The following is a 26,946-nucleotide window of genomic DNA, read 5'->3' on the forward strand; positions in this document are numbered from 1 at the left end:
GCAATTGATTTAGACATTTGTGCATATTGGAGAGTTTCCAGTTCCTGCTGAAACACAAAGTCCCTAGCAAAACAAATATGATTTATGTTTTATTTTGTTGTTCATAGATAGAAGCTTGATAAAATTGTATTCAATAGATACAGTAGTGAAAAACTAGCATCTGTTCATAGCGCTCACCATGTCTGCTAGATGTCTCTTCTTTACTTCTGGAAAAAAGGCCTAAATGTGTTTTTTTCTGTTTGTTCAACACTTTCCTGGCTATAGTCTGTGGCATAACATAATACATTTAAGATCTATTTTGCTATGCAAACAGTGAAGCAGTCTTTACTATTGAGAAAATCAGCTGCTGGTGTACCTGGAAGCTGTATAAATGCTATAGGCAGGGGTAGTTTCTTAATAACAAACAAGGACTATACCGGTGATGGTTAACCAGAGGGGCAATATTTGTTAAAAAAAAAAACTAAGGCTGGCTTGAACTGAAAATTCACTTGCAGCATATAAACTATAAATCAAAGATTAGATTTGATTTTTTGTTTTAGAAAGGCATGTGTGTACACATGTATTTACACATACATGGGAGAGGAAAGAGACAGGATTTTTGTCTTCTGGTATTAATATTTACTGTGGCACTTACAAAAGTAAATTTTTGCTTGTATCTGGTTTAGGAAAGCTGGTAGCGAAAAAGTAACATACATTTTTGCCTCTGATGGTAGAATCTGAAGTGAGTCTAAATTGTGATTCTTTTGCTTTCAGTATTAGCCAGTTAACCAGCCAGTATGAGGGTTTTTTTCCCTCTCATCCCCCATTATTTCACAATTACCACGAGCAGAAATAGTTTCAGGTAACTGAATAGTGAAGTTCAATACAAGTGAACCTAAGATCTCTCTTTTTGAATGTCCCAGCTAGACTCATATCAAAACTGTTTTAACTGAAATCCCTTTCAACCTCCTGCATTTAAGATAATACTACATCTTAAGTCCAGCATTCAGAAGTTAGCTTTTATAAAGTTGGGCTTTAAGTCTGCAATATAGAATTGCTGTCCTAGTGGTGAGATTATGTTGAATAGAAACACACCTCCCTGGGCTTCTAACTTGTTCTAGAGATTCAGATCTGTTTAGGGAGTGAAGTAGAAAAGAGAAAAGAATATGACTTCATGGTCTAAGGCAATTTCATGCTCTCTGTTTAAAGTGTTTTACTCTAGACTCTTAGCAGAGTGGCTGAATGGTTCTTGGTAGCTGCGTACCTTTGAGAAGTGTTATTTCCTGATCTGTTTTCTTAGGCTTTGAGGATAGACAAAACAAATAACTGGAAATAATTCGTGCATATATGCAGCTCCTGCTGTAATAGACTGGATGTGGCTTTAATTTAAGATGTGAAATATAATGCTAAGTACCAACTAAAACCACATTTTGAGACATTTCTAGGTAAACACCTAGAATGAGTAGATGCTAAATGACCATTCTGACTGTAATCTTTAGCAAAGTAGCGGTGATTATGGACCCTAATTTCATTTTACAGGCTGTAACAATGAAGCTAATTTAGTGTAAGTAAGTGTTTCATAAACAGAGATGATGGAATAGAAATGTTAAGAGATGTCTTTCTGTTAGTTAAGACATTTTTTCAGGAGTGCTGGGGGGTTAAATATTTGAATGGGGTTAAATATTAATATATAGTGATTGATTGTGGGAGGAGGTTTCTTTGTAAGGAAAATTAACATCATAATTCATACAAAATGGAGGCTGAATTAGGTTTACACATTATTCTGCTATTTATTACTTCTTGGATGCCTAACCTTTTAATTATTTGCAGTTGTTGTATGCTGTATTTGTGCATGAGTTAGCACAAATACCCATACAAACAAATATTTCGCACAACGTATCTGTTACACTACTGGAAATATTTTGCTAGGCTGTAGCTGAGTCTGTGAGTTGAGAAACTGAAATGTCTGTGTTGCATATTTTGCTGTAGTACATTTCTGTGAAAGACTTATTACAATAAAAGGGTACTGAACAAGGCTTTTTGTGGCTGGGGTAGAAATTCTTGATAATTTAGCTGAAAGGAGGAGGTATACCTTGTCTTTTTCAGCCTCATCTCTCTTTTATTTCGTCCTTAAAAAAAAAAAAAGAAAAAAGAGGGGGAAACATGAAGGAAGGCCTACAAGGCCTCCTATTTCTTATTTCTTACAGAATAGGTGTTGAAGAGAAAAGGAGAATCAGAATGCAGACAGATCCTTGATTTTTCAGCTTAAGAAATGTATTTCTGCGACAGTATTATATAACAAATCCATGGCAGCAATGTCAAACAATAGGACTTAATGTGGTTTTTCACAGATTTCTAAAATAAATTTCTCATAATTTTCCTTTGCTAGTTTGTAAAGAGAGAAGTTCAGTTTGGTAAGTGGTTAAAATTTCTCAGGTTGATAGAGAAAGGATGTGGAGTGCCTAGAATGAGGTGTTAGAGACATTTTTAGATTAAGGCCAGACATGAGAAAATCTTCAGATGTTTTCACGATCAGGTTGCATGTTTGGTTCTGGAAGATTTTATAAAGTCCCTTGAATACAGTACAAAAGTAACAGAAAATTGACTGAATTAAACCTTCAGGGGGAAAACACTACTGAAAGGTATTAAGAGCAATATTTACAGTTGAAGAAGTATAATTAGGAAACTTCAGAATTGCAAATTACTTGCTTCTTGTTTCAACACTAAACGTTCCTGCTCTAAGTTGTAAATAAAAGATAAGCCTTCGATGTGGTTAAAATAAGGTTATTTATAATCTTACAAACACATCTTCAGCACAATAAAGAAATGAGCATCAGATCTAAGCAAAAAAAATTGCAGAGGTGCTTCAGTTGCATACCTGAGCGGAAGAACACTACTGACAAGCCTGGAAGGAAGCTATTTTAAATTGAATGTTTCAGTCTTCACTGTTTGAAACCTGGTTTAGGTTCTTTGGCTCTTCAAATTATAAAGGTATTTTAGCTTCCTGTTTATCAATGAACAACTGCAAAAAACTGCTTATAATATCGTTTACATGTCCAAAGAAATAGAAAGTGGACATTGTATTATTGCAGGAAGATTTCAGAAAAATTATGAAGTCATAGAAAACACACCAAAAATATTTTACTGTTATTATTATTAATTAGCAAAATAGTTTCCCTTTTTATAATTTTCATGTTTTCTTAAAAAAAAAAAAACTATATTGTGATGGTGCTTAAAAGAAATAAATTGAATATAGCAGAACTACTCTTTAAAAAGCACAGTTTGATATATGTTGGTTTCTGAGAAGAACTGTATTTACAAGAATGTGCTGCATCAAATAGAAATTTGATGTGGAACTAGTGTACTGTGTGCTTGAATTACGAATGGGTGTAATGTATCTAAATAAGTACAGCAAAGTCCTATGTAGTAAACCCACCGTGTTCATTGCTAGTTGTTTAGCAGTAGCTGATGTATTTTATTGTAACAAAATGATTGGTGCTTGTCAGGAACTTATTACTGCTCAGGAAGGAAATGAAAGAATAGGGCAGTTAGGAAACTGCAGCCAGCTTTGTTTTGAGCCTCAGGTTCTGATTTGCTGATGAAGATCACACATCTATAACAAAATGTAATCCTCAGTGAAGATTCTTTTATCTTATTTCATACTTTCTGTTATCTTTAGTGCTATCTTTCCCAGTTGTAAACTGGTGATTTTATAACTATGCTTGGCCTCTTAAAACATTTGCACATTAAAGCATTTTGGCAGTTGGAGAAAAAGAAAGAATGAATTAAAACCAAAGAAAGTGCATGTGCATAGCAATAGTAGGAAAGGCTCATTTTAGGACATGCAACCATGGAAGAAAACAGAAAATGATTTTGTTTTTTTAACCTTTTCTTCCATCTTTTTTTTTTATAAGCTGCTTAGAAATGCCTTGAGAACAGATAAAGTTCTTGTTCTTCAAACGTGTCAGCTTGGCTATGCTGTAAGTGCACGTCACTTAGGGCACAGTGATGGTAACCAAGAATCTTAAGAGCAGCTTAACTCTTTTCATTTCTTCATATCAATGCCTCCTTCCCCCAACCCCTGAAATCGCTTTAAAGAGAAGACCATTTTACTTAACCTATTTTTGGTTCTCAGGAATCTTTCCAATGCTTTCATCAAAGCAGCAGGTTAAATCAGTATGGTAGCACTTGAATGAAAAAATAATAGCAGACTAGAAACCATTTTGAAAGTTATTTTGGTTTATTATATCAAACTGTGTCTAATGTCATTGCAAATAGATAGACATTAGGTTTTGTTCACTTTCTTTCCATGCCTTTCTCCCATACTTTTCTACCAGCAATGTTACCTTATGTATGCCTGTTAGAATGAGCTTAGTAGTTTCATCTAGGAGCCATAGAAGGCAAAGGAAATGAAACTGTTGATTTTGATAAATGTTTACTTTGAAGACATTTGTTCATGATGGCACAGTCTGGAAGGTAATATTTGCAGCCAAATTTACATATTTTCATCAGGAAGATAGTTCTTCAGCTAAAACACAGTTCCGTGGTAAGACTCTTAACATATTACACAGTCATCACCTTAGAGCTAAGATGAGGTGAAATCATAGTTGGAGTCTACATTATTTAGATCCTGATTATAGAACTTATGAAAAGTCAAAGCACTATTTTTGCCATATGAACAAAGGAGTAGGCCAGAAGCACATCCTGGTAAGACACAAATATGCAGTCTTAGAGTACACTTAATTCAGAGATAATTAGGTAACTGAAAGTCAACTATGAAAACTTGTCTCCTGCTAAAATCGCAGCAGGACTGAGACACAGATTTTGCATGACCAGCATACTGGCTCCATGTCAGATCAAACATGCTCAAGAAGAGACTTTCGATACAAGCATTCACACCTGTGAAACACACAGATAAACTTTGCAGTACCAGTCCCCTGTCAACACAGAGGACTGTTTGCTAGAGTTTTGCCCTTAACCTGTCAGTTTTGGTTATTTCCTGGTAAGACATCTTTTTGTTAGGAGGCTGCAGCAGCAGCTTATGCTTCAAATCCTGTTCAGGCTGATTCCTAACAAAAGTCTGAAATACCAGACTGGGGAGCCTGTCTGAACTGTCTCAGTGAAATTGTACAGTCATTATGACACAACTACATCTTCAGGAGATGACAATTCCCAGACACCACACCAGAGTGTTCTTACTTCTTTTTCTAAAATGCATAAAATGAGTTTTCATGTATGTATCGTAACAGCTACACGTTCAGGCTCTTTGCAAGGGCTCACTTATGGCTGAACTTCTCATCTGTCTGATACCTTGATCCTGCAGCACCATGGCTAGACTCTTCACCCAGGCTGGAAGTTTATACTTCCATCAACATGGTGAAGTGCTGGGTAAGGACCACGGACAGCAACTGCTCGCGGCAGGTGGGGGAACTAGTGTTTGAAGCTGGGAAAAAAGAATTGGTTTTAGACATGGATAGTTCAACACCACAGGGATTCAACCCAGAACCTGGTGGTTTAAATACTACACTGTTTATTAACCTTAAATTAATCTGGTGTTTTATTGAGATCGGGTGAGATTCAGCTCATGGGTTGCAGTAAAAGTTGCCAATGTTTTTATTTGTTTGTATGACTGTTCTCCAAAACACTGTTCTGTAAAAGAATTTTCCTAGTGTAGAACCACCATAAATAATTATGTTTAAACTTACTGGAATATGCTTGTGCATTGTTTCAATCTGGAGATGTTGTTCTTGACAACTGTCACTTCCTCCAGAACAGCAGAAACTGTAGCTATTTGTATTCAGTCATTTTTTACTGTATTACATAGAGGGAAGTGCGCTGATAGCTTACAAATAAGAAGTGCATGTAAGTATTTTCTCTGAAACTAACCTAATCAGTCAACTTCCCTGAGACTGCACTGCTAGACATCACTTTTTTTAATAAGAGCAAGTTGTTCATTCACCCATGTCTTCTTCTAAGAATACCGAGGCATTCTAAAGGCCAGGCTGCCTCATTTCAAACAGTACCAAACGTAGTGTGTCTTGCTGATATTCCTTTCCCATTGAGTATCTTGAGACAAGCAACATCCTTCAACTGTTCCATCTAGTACGAGACAGCTGTAAAATGGCAACATGAGATCATGCTCTAATCTTTGCTGCATATTGGTCTGTAGAGAGCGACTGTTAATCAGAAACATTAGGAGTCTCATTTTTGCTAGTTATTGATAGTGAATTCTGAACTACTTTTTAAAAATATACTGCCTACAGATCACAGAATCACAGAATCCCAAGGGTTGGAAGGGACCTTGGAATATCATCTAGTCCAACCCCCCTGCAAGAGCAGGGTAATCTAGAGTACATCACCCAGGAACTTGTCCAGGCTGGCCTTGAATATCTCCAATGCAGGAGACTCCACAACCTCCCTGGGCAACCTGTTCCAGTGCTCTGTCACTCTCACAGTAAAGAAGTTCTTCCTGATGTTAACATGGAACCTCCTATGCTCCAGTTTACACCCATTGCCCCTTGTCCTATCACAGATCTATTGGAATCTGCCTGGGGATCACAAAACAAAGCTGAAAATGTTGTTCCTAAATAATATGAGACTTCCGTTCACTGTGTGGAGTTTGGGGAACAATTGAGTAATCAGGAAACTTCAGTTCTTCCCTTTGACATCTGCACACATTTTTTCTGCTTTTTCAATACACTGAATTATATCAAGATGCCAAGAAATTGACAGAAGACTTCAGCCTACTGTTTGTGTGAAGCATATGGAGATGCTGGGCAGATATGTAGTCTTCATGGATGTCTTTGAGCTTAAGGTGTAGTGGTTTCACATTCATTTTCTCAAACACATTTACTTAAAATAAAGATCACAGTTTCAGAGCAGCTACACTGTAGACCACTTTCACTCTCGGAGGCACACCACTTTTCATACTTTCAGTTCCTAAATATTCTTAACTGTTGTGGTTACAACACCCTGCCTAATAAAAGCAGAAATAGGACAAGCTGAAAAATGCATCATCTATAATCATTGACAGTGATATATTCAAACCACTTTACTCCACTTTTTGAAAGTTCCTCATCTTATTATCATAAACTTAGTACTAGGAGAAAACCAAAACTGGTCAGCCTCCTTGGAGTGGAGTACCTGATTATATCTCCTGTAAGAGTCACTGGAATTTTCTATGAAAGCACGTTGTCCTAAAATTTTTGCCAGGGCTTTTGTTGTTCTTAAGTTGGATACTCCTGCTCTCTTCTCCTCCACTGAGTTCTATCTCATAGCAGTTTCTTGTATAGTAGGAGAACCTGCTTTCAGACAGGTAAAATGAGCCACTGCATTGTTTTCTGAAATCAGTGAGCGATATCTGTTGTAGAGAGTGAGTTAATTATTCATGGCAACCATTGCACAACAGAGGTAGTATGCAGTGTTTCTGGCTGAAGCAGGAAGCAATTTTTTGTTTATTGTTCAAATAGAATAAGCATATGAGTTGTGAGTTAGGGATCTGAAACCTTTCTATAAACTGCAGCTTTCCTTTTTGTGACCAATTACAAGAAAATTGATCAGGCTGTTGATACAGGCTTAGGAAAGAGTAAACTGGGCAAAGATCACTGAACTTGCTTTAAAAAGGTCTGCAGTTTAAAATATCACCAAGCTTGCTGATTTAGGGAAACTTCACAGTTACATTAGGCAGAGCACTGCTTTTGTCATTCAGACCTCTCTTGTTGCATGTAGAGGAGTCATCAGGCTTGGCTCATCTGCCAGTCTGCAGCCATGGATACCACCAAAACATTTGTACGTAAACTTTGTTGAATTTTTAAAATGCTGCAAAAGTATAGTTAAGGCCCATGGAGAGTATGTTAATACTGAATGTTTCATGAGTAGAGGAAATTACAGCTATGTTTCTGCGTCAGCACCAATGCTTGGATGCTTTAAGTAGAGACTATTGAACCTGGTTAGTCTAATTATAAACCTTTCTCAGAATAAATATGATTTCTACAAAACTTCTATCATACTTTTTTGATATTTGGATTTGTTCTGAACAGGTAGTTGGAGTACTTGAATGATGGGATTATGAAGCTTTCTAGTTTCACAACTGTATTTGAAGCAAATAATTCATATTTGTTATATAGCTTAACATTTCTCTCACCTAATTTGCTTTGTTCATTTCATTGAAATTTTTCTCTGTTACTTAAGTAATTATTTTTTGACAGAAGATTTCATCTGGGATATTTAATTTTCAAGGGCAAGGAATGGAATCCAGATCAAAATCATTGAATTAGGGCTGTTTATAAACATGCCAGATCCTCTTAGGGTCGTTTCCAAAAGACTTAATTTCCTCTGTCCCAGGCTGCAAGTGATGGATCTGATTCTGGCTAGGTTACTTTGGTGAAAGCATTAACTAGTTATGGTTTTTCTTTTCTAAGAAATATTTTATATAGCCTGTCATAAAATAATGTAAACTTTTAATTATGAGTGATTTGTACTTAAATAAAAGAGCACCTACTGCATTAAACCTTAAAGCATATTGGATGTCTCCATTCAAATGATGCAGTTGTATTTGAAAGAGTTGGTAATAGTTTCAGGCAGCCAGCATACTTGGTTAATAAATTCTAACAAGTTTGGTACCTGCTGGTTAGCAGAGAATCCCAAGAGAGGGATATACTATCTTCATGTCATCACTTCATTTAACCCTGCAGAAAGAATTGAACATTTGACTTCATTAAAACCTGTCTGGGTGGTTCAAATATTTTGTGAAGAAAAATGTGGTTCTGGAATTTGCATACCTAATATTTGGTTGTTTGCTTTCAGCAATTGTTCTGAAATTTACTGAAAAGCATGTTGGTGTCTAAGAAAACTATAGTCATAACTGTATTGCTAGCAAGTAGCTTGAGAAAATACTGTTTCCTGCATTGCCAGATAATACTGTGTCTAAAGAGTTTTACAGTTTGAACAAAGAAGAGGGACAGAACCCAGACTGAATTAATAAACAAGAAGTTAATGGATCACTGTTATACCAGTGTGTCTTCTTTTTACAGTATGCTCTATAGAATCTGTTTGCAAAGGTGAAGGTTTATTTTCTCACAGCCTAAGCTTCTTATGTGAGGACAGATTGCAAAGAAATCTATTTTGAAATGCATCATGACTGTCTATTGTTTTCTTTATAAGTTAACAAATTAGTAAAACTGTAGAATTTTTACCTCTGTCTTATAAAAATTAAGTAAATCTGCAGTAACCTGGCAAATCCAGATAATTCCATTGTAAACATTCTTTTACTGAAATTTGCATACTTTTATTTTTTATCTTGCTCCCAAGAACATCTGTGCAGAGGTGGTGATATTTTTGTGCTAGAGTTTGAGGTAAAAGTGGATGTTTCTATGTAAATTAAAGTTGATAAAATTTTTTACATTATCTTTTCATACCAGAGACTTGGCTCATTCAGTTCCTGAGTCTGAAACAATTCCCTTTTATACCACTTTTGACAAAGACTGTTTGAATAACTTTGTTGCATTATACTTTGCTGAAGCTGTCAAAAATTACGCTGTTATAATTGTTTTTTCCCTCCTTTCCTCTTATCTTTTCTTTTTCTTATACAGGCGATTTCTATTCACTCCTTTCCAAGCTGCTAGGAGAAAGGGAAGATGTTGTGCATGTGTATAAGCATAACCCTACAGAAAGGCAGAATCAGATCTTGTAGCTGAGATTGCTAATGTAGTCCAAAAGAAGGACCTTGCCAGAGAGATCACAAATCATGACGAGAGGGACAGTACTAATCTTGTCAGAGACAGAATTCAGTCTGAACATGGTGAGGAAAGCTGGGAAAAAGAACATACAGGAGGTGGGTTAGGGGTTAATTTTATACAATGAAATGCAATGTAAGAGCTGTGATCCACATTAGCAAAATCTGAAGGGAATATCAGTTGATGCTTGGAAATATTTTACATGACAGTTTTACTAATTATTGAAATGTTCTCCCTTTATTTTAGAGGTATTTGAGTGGGGTTCTTTCCCTTCTGTGTGTGAAATAAAAATGTGTACCAATGGCACAATACCAGTACTTTCTGGGGCATCTAATATTTTTTTTCTACTCCCAGGACTTTTAATTAATGGTTTTGTATCAATTGTGTAAGCATAGGATATATAAGACATAGGAAATGAATTAATGATTTTTTCTTAATACAAATAACTGCTATGAAATTATCACTAGGATAATTAATGCAATTTATGAGTTTTTCTGATTACCTTGGTTTGTCAGATATGGGATTTAATAAAACTTATTGATGTGGTTTTAGCAGGTGTTTTTCCTCTCATTCAGAATGTGTGGTAGTTAATCCTGAAAAATTCTTGGGAAGTAAATTCTTTGCATATTTTTTTTCAGTAAATTGGGCTTAGCTATCCAAGTATTCTTGGATAGGCTGTTTTATCATACTAAGAATATGATTCATTCCCTTCAGGTTTCTATGACAGCAGAAGCTATATATTGTGTTTATTTTACTTACATTTTGGTCTCTGTGATATTGATTGTGCTTGGTCTTACTTGCTAATGTGGAAAGAAAGGTAATACAGCATGTGACTGATATCTCATAAAAGAAGCTGGTATATATGCATGAAAGTCATTTGTATGCAAAAGCTGTAGCAGCACATGCTTACTTTTATGGTGCAACCAGGCAGTTTGATGTTTCCAAGTGCTATTGTACATAAATGCATATCATCCATTTGATTTTTATTTCAGTTCAAAATGTTAACATGTATTGTCTCCACTTACATGAGATTCTGTCATAGTATTCAAATTCAGCAAAATTCTGGGTTTGTATTTAACAGAAAACCAAAGGTGAGGACTTCCCAACATTTTGTTTTGTTATGCTAGTTAGTAAAGTGAGAGCCTGTCGAGTTATTGGCAAAGATGCAGAAACAGGTGGGATGTTGCCATGTGCCTGACATAATTCTAAATCAGAAATAATTCCGTAAGTGACACTGGAATTAAATGCTTGGAAGAGGAATGTGTGTAACATATCTGCAAAAACAGTTCAGGCTGAGAGCATATGGTGTGTAGAGGGGAAAAAAGATATTTCCTTCCTGATTTAACTGGTCCAAAGGCAGGAGTCTCAGTGAATTGAATAAAGGGCTTAGTTGTCACATAGTATAGCATGAATTCTAATTATAGGAAGCGTTTGCTTGAGTACTTTAGTAGCTATATATTTGTTTGGGGGAGGGGATTTGTTGGTGGAGGAATAATTAATGTACTTTCAAATGATGCAATTTTGAGTTGCAGCAAAAAGGAAAACTGAAATTATCTTAATTAGCATTGTTTGATTGGGTTTTTTTTAATGTTTGTGATACTTCTAACTACAGAAGTTCTGAACTGCAGAAGCCCCCAGCGCCATCTTTTGGCAAATGAACTTGTATATAAAATCTTGAAAAGCGTGTTTAGTTTCTGTTTGGGGAAGTATTTATGTATTAGAAGAGCAAAACCTTCCAAAAATGGAATTTTCCTCTTCAGAGGAAGAAGTGGAACATAAAGGGTTTTAATGTGTCTTGATTTAATAAAAACACTTGCACCCTTAATATAAATCCTTTACTGTATTGAATTTAAAAAAATCTCAGTATTTCTTAGGACAAGATTCTGGTTTGCTGTTAATTTCATTTAACTGTTTAAAAATTACTGGAAATAGAATAGCTTAATATTTTTAGTCATACAAATATTCCAATTTTAAACATGTAAGACCTGAAACAGCAAGTGACCAATATGTTAAGTAAAGTTGTTCTAAATATTCCAGCCTTTTACTACTGCTCTTCCTGCACTGTTGTTATCTTGCTACCATGATACTGGTCACTAATCAGCCAGGTTGTTCAACATTACTGCCACCAGTGCAATTGTACCTCCTAATTAAGGCATACAGTGCAATTCTTCAGTTTTTAAAACTCTTTTCTGCAGGAGTTTTATCAAGATTTAAATGACTACTCTGATGGAAGAGAGTAAACGCAGCATGACTGAAATTTGTAATGCTAAAAGCTCGCAAGAGCTTCAAGGGATTTCTACATGGTGAATTGCAGTTTTTGCCAGTAAATAAGGCTTTATTCTTTCACTTGTGGAGAGATTAGGGGCTGATTTGCATGTTCTAAATCTGTGTAATTCTGTATAGTTTTACTGACGAAGGAATTACTCTAAATCACAAGGTAGAAGATTTGTTCAGAAATCTCATTTACAATGAAACGAATTATTATATATATACTTTAAGTAACTAAGATATTTCAATGGGGAAAAGTAATTTTCTTTGGTGTCTTGTATAACTGTTCCATGGACCATTTGGTTTTGTATGTAATTAATAATCACTCTTAGATAAATAAGGTGAAATTTAGCACATTTTTGTAAGAAGCTAGTTGCCTTGAGCTAAACCTGCATTAAAGTGATTTTAGTGTGAGACTTGCAAAGGGAAAAGATAACAATAATAAACCACTTTTTGAAAAGTGTTAGAAAATCTAACGGTTTTGTAGGGACTGGAGTTCTTGTGATAGACTGTATTTCACTGACCATTCATTGTATTGATCTGATCTATCAGAAATCTTTTAGTCCTTTAAGTATATTGTGTTTTAAGCCCAGCCAGTAGCGCAGAACTCTCTTTCACTCGCCCCTTTCTTCCTTCCTGCTACCCTTTGGGCAGGATAGGTATGAGAATCCAAATGATGTAACTCCCACAGGTTGAGATAAGACCAGTCCGGTAACTAAGGTATAACACAAAACCGCTACTGCTACCACCAATAATAATAATGATAAGGAAAATAACAAGGGGAGAGAATATAAAACTAGAAGGGTAAGGGAAAAAGCAACAATAAACACAAGTTCTGCACAGTACAATTGCTCACTATCTGCCTATCCACACCCAGCCCAACCCAAGCAACGATCTGGGCTTTCAGGGTAACTCCCTCCAGTTTACATACTGGTTGTGACATGCTGTGGTATGGAATACACCGTTGGCTAGGTCAAATTGGGGGTCCTGTCTCTGCTTCTTCCTGGCTTCTTGTGCCCCTTGTCACTGGAAGAGCATGAGAGTCTGAAAAGACCTTGATCAGGGTAAGTGCTACTGAGCAGCAACTAAAACGTGTGTGTTGTCAGCATTGTTCTCAGGCTGAAGTTGAAACATAGCACTGCACCAGCTACTGAGAGTGAGAAAAAGAACTGTTACAGCTGAATCCAGGACACATACACATTTTGTATTTTGTAGTACATGCCTTTAGAGAGACTGAATTTTTAGAGGCCAAAATTTAGGCTTTCTGTGCCTTTTTTTCTAGCTCTTTTATGAACAAGCTCACAGGCCAAGTGGCACTGTAAATTAAACTTACACAGGTTTTCTGCACGTTAACTTAGACTGAGATGAGTGAGTGGGAAAGCAGACACTGGATTACCATTCTTTTTGTCCTTTCAGAACCAAAATGTCCATGAATATACCTGCTACCATACCTGTTGTGACCAGCCAAACTGTACAGAAGTATTAACATATACAGTCTTTTTCTTAACAGCTTTTTGTTTATCTTGGAATTTTTAAAAATTGCTACAGAGTAGATTCCTTGGTTTATAAGTTTCTGATTACTGTAGTGGGTTCACTGCAGTTGACAGTCTTCGGTTTCTGGTTTTTGCTTTAGCCTACGCAGTTTCTCTATCACCTACTGTAGCTATGGTATCTAAAACTACAAAGGTGAAGTATCTCCTAGCCTGTGGTAGGTTTTCAGTACTTTATCTTTCCCTGTGTAGATTGTAGAAATGGTTTCCCCCCTGACCCCATCCTTGCTGTTATTCCTTAGACTACATCTCTTCCAAGTGAAGTGGAAGTGGTAGGCAAGATGCTTATCTAACAGCTGTGTTGACCTGAAGATTTTCTACATTGTTTCCTATTTCATCTTTCCTTTCATTATAAGATCACTTCCATCTCAAACCTCTCAACTCGCTGGGTGCTCTGTGTTAAAGTCTGTGATCTGCCTTGTTTCTGAGCCCTAATAACATGGCTCTTTGTGAATGAGGACATGTATTTCACCTGCCTGGATGGTACCCTAGCGATAACAGCAAAACACGCAAACTTTGGGTGAACTGCAAGCTGCAAAGTGCAGCACAATGCTGCCAAACACATTGAATGCTAGTGAAACAGCTCAATTTTCACGTAACTGCAAAGAAATTGCTCTCTGGTCACCTTCAGCTTTGTGTGGCCTCATACAAGGTCTGCACTTCAGAAATACTTGACTGGTGCTGAGCAGACGAATTTCTGAAGAGTGATAGATTTCGTAATATGTAGAAGGCATTTTAGGATCTTTTTTTTTTTTCTTTCATCAGAATTAATGACAATTGCCCCTCCAGTACATTTTTTTTGTTTTGGGGAATATTGTTCAATTGTTTCATAATATTGCCAGAGCAACCCAAATCAACCTCTTTCAAATAGTACCTTAGCAGTCTATTTATGAGTAATTAATGCTCATAACCAAAGCTCCACAACCTTTTCAGATGTGGGGCTGATTATGCCTTTAATCAGTCTACTTTTACATAAAACAGGGGTTAAAGGTCTTTTTATGGGTTTAATTTTAATCTTTAAGTTGAAACTAAATTTGTCTCCATTCAGGACTTTTATGATTTAAGAAAAACACTAGAAGTAACTTACTTTTTAGCAGTGGTTTACTTGCTAAATCTTATGCTGTTAATTTAGTGTGAAAATCACATCTGTGTTATTCAAAAACTATCCAGTGTTTATTCTTTTAAAAAGTGTGCTACAGCATAAACAATGACAGACATTCTGGTTTTCTTCATCTTTCATCAAATTTAGACATCTATTTCATGTTCATACTTATTATCATACTTGGATTAGGATATGAACAATATCCAGAACTAGTGCATATATTGGCAATAAGAAATGTCATAGGCAAATTTCGCAGAATTACTTTTGTATTTGTTTCTCATTGCCATTTTCTTCCTTGCCTGTATTTTTTTAAGTGTTAAATACATTTTCTTTTTTTTAAAAAAAAAGGTCATGAATCAACCACTTCTGATATGTACTTGGTTTAGTGATTCAGTTTTGTTATGTGTTTTTCTAATAAAGCACTGATGATTTAATATTTAAATTTGCCTGCTGATTTTGGATAGTAGTTATATATTTCTGTAATATTTTGATGTAGAAATTATTCACAGTATCCAAAAACTTCTAGAATAAATGTGCCTGTATCCTTACAAGATGAAAAAAAGAATGGAGTCAGAAGCAGTTTTGAGGTTTCTGTCATCTTGTGTGTAGCAGGATGCCAGTGCTTGTGCATGCTTTACTGTAATAGAACTATGCTGGAATTAAATTGCAATTCATTAATGGAAATAATGCATATAAGAAAATGTCCATATAATTCCCAACAGCCTGTACGAAATGCCAGTTAACCATGCATTTAAACACAGTTTTATTTATAAATATGCAACATGAATGTCTGTCTTTTGTTTCTTTGGTCAGATTTTCACATAGAAGAAGCTGTGGAGTGGCCTGGGTTAGCCCTCAAACTTGGCAAGTTTCTGGGTTGGCTCTGGATGCTGAAAATAACCTAGTTATCTTCCACAGAGGTGACCATGTTTGGGATGAAAAGTAAGTAGATATTCTGCCAACTGGCATGCTAGAATGTCAAATTTGTGTTTGTATATCTTAAGAAAAGGTAGACTGAGATTTCTCTCCCCATTGAAAATTTTGTTCTTTGGCTGAAAGTGCCTTCGGCAGACTCAGAAGGAAAGTGGGAACTGACAGTTCAAGATGATAGGGTTACTAGGTCTTCAGACAGCAAGAATGTGTCTCCAGAGAAAGAACATAGAACATGTATGTCCTTAAACTGTATGGCCATGTCCATGTGATATTCACGAAGATTCATTATCCCTTCTTCTCTGTGTGTTTTAGCAGGACTAATTAACCTGGGAGAATGATAGTATGTTATAATACTATTAGCGCTTGGGTTCATGAAAAGCTAGCATGTATTGTCTCCACTTATGTTTTCATTTGTTTTACTGTTTACATCCACTGAACAAAATTAGACTGTTATAAGGCACTCTGTCAAAACAGACTTTGTTCCACTCAACTGATAAAATTTACTACATTTAGTGTCACTCAAAACAGAAGTCCAAACTTTATAATGAACGTTTTTGTAGTGTTTATAAAGTAATATACTTTGAAGTATATTATTTTAAGAAGAGAACATTACAAATAAAATATAGTGTCCTTATTTGTACAGTGTCCTTATGTCTTTGAGCATAAAAAGTAATATGCCTAACTGTTTAGATAGGCACTTTGGAAAAAATTCCATGAAATTGTAACAGAATGCTGGGAGGAAACAGTAGTCTGTTACAGAATATTATGTAGTACTCTTTTTAAATGTGCCTTTTTCGTCTTCTTTCTAAGTGTCTGTTCTCCATATATATATCCATAAGGCTAAAGAGTAGATTTTTTTTTTCAACTTGAATTCAATATAAGACAACATAGTTTCTGAAGATTAGAAAGGGCAGCTTTCTCAACTTTATGATAACAAATTATGCTTAGAATACTGTTTTATGAAGCAAAGTAAATTCATTGGGTTTTTAGTTTAATACAGCAGATAAGGTAATGATTTATGTCTCAAGCATTACATCAGTGAGATCTCCCAGCTCAGGTGTATAAATAGAGAGTACAACATTGGGAAGGATGACACATGCTGCAACTTGAATTACCCAAGCTTCAAGTAAATGTTGGTATTGATTGGGGTGTTTTTCATTCTCCTATGCATGAACAAAAGTGCTGTTCTTCATGTCATTAAAGAAAGATAGAAAAAATATTTGAAAATAGGCTGACAGGTGTATTAATTTCTTCTGAAATGCATATTTTTGAGTGTCTTGGCAACAGTGGTACACTAACAGCTGGAGTTTGAGACCAAGCAGTATTTGGAGAGTCTATAGATTTTAAATAAAACACAACAAAAATAACAGTCCTTAAAGTAAATAGTATGTGAGCATAATGAATAAACTGTATCGGTAGGCAGATTGAATTTAAGCTTTCTTATAGTGTAGGTGCAGAAGAACATCACAGCTCTGGTCTGGACTTTGGAAATCCACACACCTACCAGCTGTGCTGGGTAACACTACAGTTCACTTAGCTCTGTCCTTGGTGGCCGCCATTGTTCATACTCTGAGTATTTCTAGCATGTGATTATCAGACTTGCCAGAAAAATGCTTTATCTTGTATTAGTAATGTCGATATGCACGTCAGTCCTGTGTGGGAGGTTGCCATATTTGCCATCATGTGGGGACTGAAGTTGAAACAAAGTGAAACTGGCCTTGTATCAAGAAGCATTTAGGACCAGATATGTAGCAAGATGTACAATGAGCTGCTGTTAACTGAAGCTGGTTATGGGCCTTCCATAAAGATAACTACACAAGATATATTAATTCATTTCAGAGGGGTTTTGTACATCAGTTTTGTGGGTTTTTTTTAATTCCTGTGGAGGATGGTATATCAATACATAGAAAAGCTACTGTTGACAGGAACCCTTTATATCAGATAGGCTAAAACTTTCTTAGTCCTGTTTGTATACAGTATGTGACTTTAAAACAATGTATTTGGAAAACATGCCTGTGGTAAGGTGTTGTTCCATATCTTGTGGCACAGAGGAGGTGCACACAGAGGTTTACTCAGACAATCAGCCTTTTTTATCTTTGGGTATGTAATGGGCATATGAAGTACTCTGGGGACCCTTTCATGGATTGTGCTGGAAAGGAAGGAGTATACGTGTGCTCATTTTTCAGTGAAAAGGAATAAAAAAATAAAGATTTGATAGGCAATTGTTATGACTGTGGTGGGGGGATAATATGTTATCAGACTTTTTAAGTTAACATTTATCATTAGCTGCAAACACACAGTTAACTGAATATAATATTCCTTACCAAAACATAAATGTGATGAATCAATCAAGCGTCTGAAAGCCAAGAATTTATTTTCCTGGTTTCAGTGCTTCACCAGCATCATATAGATACAATTCAACAAAAATTATCGTGCTGTTAGGCAATGCACAAATGTTTCCAATGCATTATTAATGTATGCCTTAAAAGCTGGATCTTCATTCAGCTAAATACAGCTGGATGAATGATCTGTGCTCATTTATAAGGCAACTTCAGTCTACTTCAGAACACAAAAGCAGCTCTGCAGCGACAGGCCGCAGATTTCCAGTGGCTGTAGCATTCTTTCCGTGCTTGATTTCAAAAAGAAAAGAAATCCTTTTAAATAAGTCAGGTTTTTCTAACACATTGGCTCCCCAGTTTCAAAACAATCTGCTATGTGCAGCATGTGCTGTTCAGAATAAAAAAATTACAACTAATCAGCTATATAAGCAATGTATCAGTTGGAAGATATTTTGTATTTTGTGATGAAAAAACTGTATACTATTTATGCAATTTGTAAAAGATAGAATAGAGAATATAAACTGTGTTCTTGTGGCTGCCTTCTTAACAAGCTAGGCAGGTTCATTTAGGCTGAGCACAGTACCACAATGGTGATGGATATTCATAAAGAATAGTGCTCAGGGTTGTGTCTTCAGGGGTTATGCAGTCAGGTGGTCTGTCTGAATTTAGTATGTAGCCCACCAGAAGGACATTAGATTTAGCAATAAATTGTGTTAGTGTGAATTAGCCAGCTGAGAAGTAGAAGAATAGCTGTGAAATTACACTGGGGTTTGCAATTAGAAGTATTGACGCATGCAGTTTATTTGTCCTTCAATATCAAACTAGTATAAAACTTTGATTTTGGTTCTCTTTTGATATTAAACTGCAGGACCTACTAGAAAACAATGCTGCAGAGCAATGTGACATACTATAGTAATGTGTCCGGTTACTTTGTTTGGGTTTGGTCTTTCTTCTAAGCTAACAGTAGTCGGCATAGTTTTTGTTCTCATTTGTCCTCCTTTATCAGTTGAAAGCAAAGGGACATTGATTACTTGGGAAATCGATCTGAAGTGCTGGAAGGAAGGAGTGAGTGTGATTCTGTAGCATGCTAGTCTTTCTCCTAGAAAAGGAAATTTGAGAGGGAGAAGGTGCATGGAAAATAACTCACATAGATGCATTTCAAAGTTCACTGTGCTTCCTTGGCATAAAATACCATACAGTCTCTTACTTACACTGAAAGCACTCGTTTCCCTGAAGTGCTGGATAGTTGTTAACAGGGAATACTTAGAAGTCTAAACAGCACTGGCAGTAAGAACCAAAATCATAGTAAGGAAAGCCAACCATTTTTTTTTAAAGTTGCCTAGATAGTCAGTTTTCCAGAGATGCAGTCTTGGTTTGTGGTTGGTTGGTTGGTTGTTTTTACTGATGCTAGGAGTCTTTTTCTGTGATTAACTGTGCTGATTAATAATAATATTAGTATTAACATCAGTCTGCCAAGTGTTGGTTCTCCAGTTCTGGTCATCCATACCTAGAGCAAGTCTTTAAGAGTATTAGGCTCCTTTTAAAATGAAACTGTTTAAAAACCAAAGGAACTTGCCATGAATGGTTACCGTCAGTAATGATGAAGAACCCACTGAACCCATGGTCAAAAAGCAGATACACACCATAGGACATTTTGTGCCTGTATATCTGCATCTCCCTGTGTTTTCCCTACAGCATCATGCAGAGATTTTAGGAGGACTCAGTAGAGAATTTTAGTAACTGTCACTTTGTGCTTAATCATTCACAGTCATTACTGATTTCTGTCAGATATTAAATAAACACTCACGGATAGTTTACCATACGTAATGGCAATAGCTAGATATTATTTGTTAATCATAGCCCATGCAGAAACTTAAACACATCCCATTATCGATTTTTCTGTTTATATATGAAGCCAGTATTGCTTTTCTACATTGAAAATTCTAAACATATAAATATTTAATAATTATGCAGAGGAGAGGCTTCTGGGACTGTACAATGTAAAGTTTTAATAGCTTCATCCATAGTCTTCTCTGTGACTATAAAGTATGTTCTTGTTTACTGAGTTGCATCAACAATAGCTGTATTTCTCTAGGGATTAACAAATGGATTTAAAAATACAAGGTGGGAGCAGGGGGTATTACTTACATTCACATGGTTTTCATCCACAGTGAAACACCATTTTCTAACATTTAGACTTACATTTTGTTCAAAATATTTTACAGTCTATTTACCTTCACTAAATGCTGAAACCTGTATTTCAGCAGGTCAGAGTAATAGCCAACTTTCCCAGAGGGGTACAGACAACCGTATTTTTATTCTTTGCTAAGCATATGATATGTTATGCCTAGTAAATGTCTTCTGGACAATTAATCCTGCTTCTTAACATCTGAATGTTTAAATGTTGCTTACTTTAATGTATTCCACAAATTAAGTGAGGAGTTGTAGAGTAGAAGAGAAGCACATCATATCCAATAGTCTCCTGGCATGCACTCTCTGTAAAGAACAAGAACCTTAAGACCCCGAATCTTTAGTAAGCTTTACCAAAATACTAAATTGTGTCTGGGGAAAAAAGAAAAACACAAAGGCAAAGATGCACAGACTGGCTTAGACAATGCAGAGTATAGTTGTTTTTACTGGCAATTATGCCCTGGTAAACAGATGTGTTTTTACGTAGGCTACATTATTTAAATTCCCATTTCTGATTTGCCATGGCAAAGAAGATTAGAAAAAGAGTTTTTTGCTTGCTGACTTTAGGATTATGTTAATTGTTGTTGTGTTTATTTAGTACTCCTTTAGTTTGGAAATCATAACCTCAGTAGGAAATGCAGACACCTAACACTAACTCTTACAATCATACAGTAATGCAATAAAGCTTATTTAAAGAAAAAAAGAAGGCAATAACCCCACACTGGAATTAAACTACAGAACCTGGCTTTAAGTTGCGTCTGAACTATTTGTCAGTGTAACCTTTTAAAGGTAGCTTTCTGTTCCAATATTTTTGCTTAGCTCTTTTGACAACACATTTGTTTATCAACAAAGAGGACTTGGACCAATTGAACAAAACACAATTCTTGTCCTGCATCCAAGCAATGCAAAACTGCTTCATTCCTTGGGCAAAAGCCTGTAAGTTACATTTCCTTTTATTAATCAAACTAACATTTCTGTGTATTTTACTCCATAAATGTCCCCAAAGCCATTTTCATGTTTTATATTACATCATGTGACTGTAGTCTCTGAGTTTATTGAACTAATTATTACAAAATCAACAACTAATAAACGTAATTTGCCATTTTTCCATCTGTGTTTTCTAGGAATTCATACAGTTTCATCTGCCAACCAGGCAAAAATAGAGAGCTCATGAGTATTATATGTTGTCTTTAAGATAGCAAATACTAGCCTGAGTGAAATTCCAGAGATGAACTGAATCTCTTGTCAAGAAAAATTCTATTCTGTAAAGTTATCTTTTTCATTGAATAATACAAGTAGTTAGTATGTAGAGTATTTGTTGACCTGTAGATAAAAACTGAAATCTTCACACCTACATCGCTCTTCCTGAAAGATGTTTTTAACTTGATTCTTCTACATTTATGCTTGCAGATTTTATTTACCGCATGGTTTGAGCATAGATAAAAATGGTAACTACTGGGTCACTGATGTAGCTCTCCATCAGGTACGTTTACATTAGTTTTAATAGTAGGATCATAATATTTTGCCAAAAAATGTTTTTATTTTCCTAGAGACTTGACACAAATTATTTATCTCGGCCTGTTAAGATAAACATTAAGAATATTCCTACAAAATGCCACCCCATGTGGCCTTCGTGGAATATAGATGTGTTGAAATATTTACTAGACATAGTAAAATAATGGACAGTTGGAAATCATAGAATCATAGAATAGTTAGGATTGGAAAGGACCTCAAGATCATCTAGTTCCAACCCCCCTGCCATGGGCAGGGACACCTCACACTAAACCATGTCACCCAAGGCTCTGTCCAATCTGGCCTTGAACACTGCCAGGGATGGAGCATTCACTACCTCCCTGGGCAACCCATTCCAGTACCTCACCACCCTCACAGTAAAGAATTTCTTCCTTATATCCAGTCTAAACCTCTGCTGTTTAAGTTTCAACCCGTTACCCCTTGTCCTATCACTACAGTCCCTAATGAATAGTCCCTCCCCAGCATCCCTGCAGGCCCCCTTCAGATACTGGAAGGCTGCTACGAGGTCTCCACGCAGCCTTCTCTTCTCCAGGCTGAACAGCCCCAACTTTCTCAGCCTGTCTTCATACGGGAGGTGCTCCAGTCCCCTGATCATCCTTGTGGCCCTCCTCTGGACTTGTTCTAACAGTACCATGTCCTTTTTATGTTGAGGACACCAGAACTGTACACAAAACTCCAAGTGAGGTCTCACGAGAGCAGAGTAGAGGGGCAGGATCACCTCCTTTGACCTGCTGGTCACGCTCTTCTTGATGCAGCCTAGGATACGGTTGGCTTTCTGGGCTGTGAGTGCACATTGAAACTGGCTCATGTTCATTTTTCTCATTGACTAACACCCCCAAGTCCTTCTCCACAGGACTACCATGAATTTCCTTTTTGCCCAAAAGTATCTGATTTAAAACATTGATTCTTTCAAGAAATAAGAAGTTTTTCTGCTACATCTTGGCTTATAAAGTCTCTATACTTAAATCCAAAATGTGAAACTAACTCAATTTGCTGTAATCACAGGAAATTTATACTTAGGCAGAAATTTCCTAGAATTGAGGCTATTAAAAAACTAGTAATGGATGTCATAGTCAATGTAAGCATATTCTATAACGGAAACCTCTTCTCTTTTCCCCTTGACTGAAAAAAAAAGGTTTTCAAACTGGGACCAGATAAGCAGGAACCATTACTCACCTTAGGAGTCGCTATGCACCGGGCAGTGACAAAAATCATTTCTGTCAACCAACTGATGTGGCTGTGGATCCAAACACTGGCAGCATTTATGTCTCTGATGGCTACTGTAACAGTCGAATCATTCAGTTCTCTCCAAATGGACTATACCTGATGCAGTGGGGAGAAGGTACAGATTGGAGCTCTTGGTACTGCTGTTATCATGAACTCATCATGATCCATGAGATTGCTGATGTTACTGATGCTTTTATTTATACATGTGTGCTAATGAAATACCTTTCAATACCTCAGCTTAGTCACTGCATTCCAATTTTCTCTCTTCTGTTCATACAGGTACTTGTAGTAGTTATATAGAATCATAGAATAGTTAGGGTTAGAAAGGACCTCAAGATCATCTAGTTCCAACCCCCTTGCCATGGGCAGGGACACCTCACACTAAACCATATCACCCAAGGTTTCATGCAGCCTGGTCTTGAACACTGCCAGGGATGGAGCATTCACAAGCTCCCTGGGCAAACCCATTCCAGTACCTCACCACCCTCACAGTAAAGAATTTCTTCCTTAGATCCAGTCTAACCCCTGCTGTTTAAGTTTCAACCCGTTACCCCTTGTCCTAATGAAGTCCCTAATGAATAGTCCCTCCCCAGCATCCTTGTAGGCCCCCTTCAGATACTGGAAGGCTTCTATGAGGTCTCCATGCAGCCTTCTCTTCTCCAGGCTGAACAGCCCCAGCTTTCTCAGCCTGTTCTTCATACGGGAGGTGCTGCAGTCCCCTGATCATCTTCATGGCCCTCCTCTGGACTTGTTCTAACAGTACCATGTCCTTTTATGCTGAGGACACCAGAACTGCACACAATACTCCAAGTGAGGTCTCACGAGAGCAGAGTAGAGGGGCAGGATCCCCTCCTTTGACCTGCTGGTCCCGCTCTTCTTGATGTAGCCCAGGATACGGTTGGCTTTCTGGGCTGTGAGTGCACACTGCTGGCTCATGTTCATTTTCTTATTGACTAACACCCCCAAGTCCTTCTCCACAGGACTACCATGAATTTCCTTTTTGCCCAACCTGTAGCTGTGCCTGGGATTGCTCCCACCCAGGTGTAGGACCTTGCACTTGGCATGGTAAACTTCATGAGGTTGGCATCAGCCCACCTCAAGTGTGTCAAGGTCCCTCTGAATGGCATTCCTTCCCTCTAGCGTATCAACAGAACCACACAGCTTGGTGTCATAACCCTAACCCTAACCCTAATATATTCTCTAATGATAAAAAATGGGATTTGTTAGCATGCTTTCAGTACAAGTATTGTGTGTCTTATCAAGAAAATGGCCTGATTTTTACAAAAAACCTTCTTTTTTAAACACTTGATTAATAATGTAAGCCTTTACAAATTTTTGCAAGATTTATGTCATGAAACAATCTGTTTTAATTTTTATTAATAATTACATTTCTGCCTGACTCAGATTATGTATCAAGCATTACACTACTCCAAATATTGCAGGAAAATAGTGAATTCATAAATCCAGATTTACAATGATTACCACAATTTACCTATGTAAGTGAGTAAAATGCTAGAAGAAGAGAGCAAACTGGTTTTATTCTTTTCCCAATATCATACTGCATTATGTGACATATTGCTGTTTTAAGCAAAACAGATAGTGTCAGTGTGTACTTTAACACAAACCTTGATATTTTATTTTGCAGAGACTTCTTTAGGCAGGGCCAAACCTGGACAATTCCATATCCCTCACAGCTTAGCCCTGATCCCCGACTTCAGTCAGCTCTGTGTTGCCGACAGGGAGAACGGTCGAATTCAGTGCTTCAGGGTTACAGACTGGGGAGTTCATAAGAGAGATAAAGCACAAATCATTGGAAGAGAGTGTTTGCAGTTTTCCTATGTTCCAGGTAATCTTTTTTCCTCTTCTCCCGTTTTCAGAGTAGTTGCTTTATGCAAGTATATCACAATACAGTAGTAACTTCATACAGAGTACCTCATGTTATCTTAGGACAGATATTTATTCTCTTTCAAAGTAGAGCTGATGTGATGGAAAATTGAGAGCTGTCCTGTTTTGCTGTTTCTGAGATGAGAGAAAACTTGTATATAATCTCTGCTCTGAGAAATGATGATTAGACTCCCTAAATGTTATGTCAACAATTGGAAGATCTTGTTTGCTTCTTAGTGACCTGCACAGTCAATAACTTCGTTAATAATGCTTTAAAATATTTCAAGGTCCATTAAAGAAAGAAGAATAAAAAGGTTTCAAATTATCAAGAAAAGTTTGGGATTTCAAAATTAAAAGTTAACAGTTTGAAAAATTTGTTGGTCTTATATTACAATTTGGCTAACAATTACTGTAATAAGTTGTGAAGTTAGATTTTTAATACTGACACTGAAAGTCATGTAAACATCCAAAGAGCTGGACAAGCAATTTTGGCATGTCAGGTGACTACGTAGTTTGTATGGAATTTAGTATCAGGGCTATCTCTTTACATCTGCCAAGAGCCCAAGAAATGCTCTACTGAATGAGATACTGTTACCTATATATCTGTCTCTGACAGTGGCAGCACCAGAGGCATTCTAAGGAATATTTATCAGCTTGACTGCATTCTGTGATCCAATCCTCTCTGCTCCTCATGCATCCACAAGCATTTTTTTAAGGGTGTTAGGAGGTAGCTCCTGATCTCTTCTTCATATCTTCCTATAGACCTATTGCCCATGAGTTTTCCTAATCCCATTATGAAGTGGCTTGTACTGTCTGTCCCCTTGATCCTGCAGGTACCGGCTCCAGAAGTTCGCTAGCCACTTTATTTTTTTAATCTAAAAAAGTGGTACAGTTTCATTGAGTGATTCTAAGTCTCAGCATTTGGGAGTTTGTAGAGAAAAAAACTTCCATACTCCCCAGATCTGTTGCCTCTTAGCTTCCTCCTCTCCAAACCAGAGAACTCCAACCACCTTAATCTCTCCCTATATGACATTATTGTTCAGCCATTGACTATTGTAGTTGCCTTGCTCTTCTAACATCTTTAACTTCATTACGACTTTCTTGAGAGGCAGAGTAATCCAGTCTCAAGACTTTCTCAATATCCTCAAGCTTTTGACTACCCTGCAGAACTCAGTACCTTCCTCAGCCTGGAACATGTCCTGTTCTCCCCATTTTTTCAGGTCATGATGAAGACTATTGAATGTAATGTTGTCTGCAATCCCTGCAGGATTGCACTACTCAGACTTCTGTATCCTGAAAAATTATAAGCTGCCCTTAAACTGTTCTTTGCTTCCTGTTCATAATTGGTCTTTCATTCAGCCTGTGACAACTCACATTCTGTAATAGCTTCTGATGCACAGCTGGTCAAGGTGTTCTGAAAATCCAAGCATGTCTACAGAATCTCCTTTAGCTGTATGCTTTTCTCCCCATTGAGAGGTGAGGCACAATTTCTCCTTAAAAGAAAGACATACCAACTTGTTTCCAACAGTCCACATGGGTACATGTCTTATTCTTCATTATAGTTTCTACAGTCTTACCGGGGATGGAGGCCAGAATAGTTGATGTGTACTTCTCAGGCACCATTTTGAGCCCTTCTTATAGGAGGGCATTACTTGGTAGTCTGCTAGTCTTCTGGAGGAGTGGCTGTTTGCAGTACTAGGTTATTCCAGCTTGACTGAAGTCTGTAATTTCGCATTTGACTCCCTTCTGAACTTAAGGAATGCTATCCAAACCTGGGGAATTATAAAATCCAACTTGTCTAGCATCTTTACGTATCTCCTTCCAGTTGAACTGGCACCTCTGACCTATTAGCTACAAAAAAAAAAAAAGAGTGTCAGAATCTCCCTCAACAGAAAAAAATAACAAAACCTGAGCCTTCTCTGCCACAGGCCCCTCATCAACTGAGTTGCCTTCACACCTTTCCTCTTTGGTCCCACTGATTCCTGGCTGCTTTCTGCTTTTGATGCATATAAAGACATTCCATTTATCCCATCAAGCATCCTTATCAAAGCATTCTTCAGATACTTTTTTTTTAATGCTTTCAAGTTTTGTTTGGTTTTTTTTTTACATTTTAACCAATTTGTAATCTCTTGCTTGGCTTTTGTATTTTCTCCCTTGAACAAAATGTGCATCTTTATATGCCAAGCTGCATACCTCGCTAAACTTTC

General features: G+C 36.8%; 1 protein-coding gene across 1 annotated transcript in view; it reads left to right on the forward strand.

Annotated features, from left to right (window-relative positions):
- The window catches only part of LOC117438520 (peptidyl-glycine alpha-amidating monooxygenase-like), a 125,861-nt gene extending 99,882 nt beyond the window's left edge, over nt 1–25,979 (forward strand). The window contains 10 exon segments of the mRNA XM_034074001.1: nt 9,570–9,647; nt 9,650–9,811; nt 15,447–15,497; nt 15,500–15,575; nt 20,915–21,031; nt 21,506–21,578; nt 22,764–22,818; nt 22,821–22,970; nt 24,501–24,701; nt 25,960–25,979. Coding sequence (XP_033929892.1) covers nt 9,570–9,647; nt 9,650–9,811; nt 15,447–15,497; nt 15,500–15,575; nt 20,915–21,031; nt 21,506–21,578; nt 22,764–22,818; nt 22,821–22,970; nt 24,501–24,701; nt 25,960–25,979 — 983 coding nt within the window.
- The last annotated feature ends 967 nt before the right edge of the window (nt 25,980–26,946 follow it).

This window comes from Melopsittacus undulatus, unplaced genomic scaffold, assembly GCF_012275295.1.
Source record: "Melopsittacus undulatus isolate bMelUnd1 unplaced genomic scaffold, bMelUnd1.mat.Z mat_scaffold_42_arrow_ctg1, whole genome shotgun sequence".
Lineage (NCBI taxonomy): Eukaryota > Metazoa > Chordata > Aves > Psittaciformes > Psittaculidae > Melopsittacus > Melopsittacus undulatus.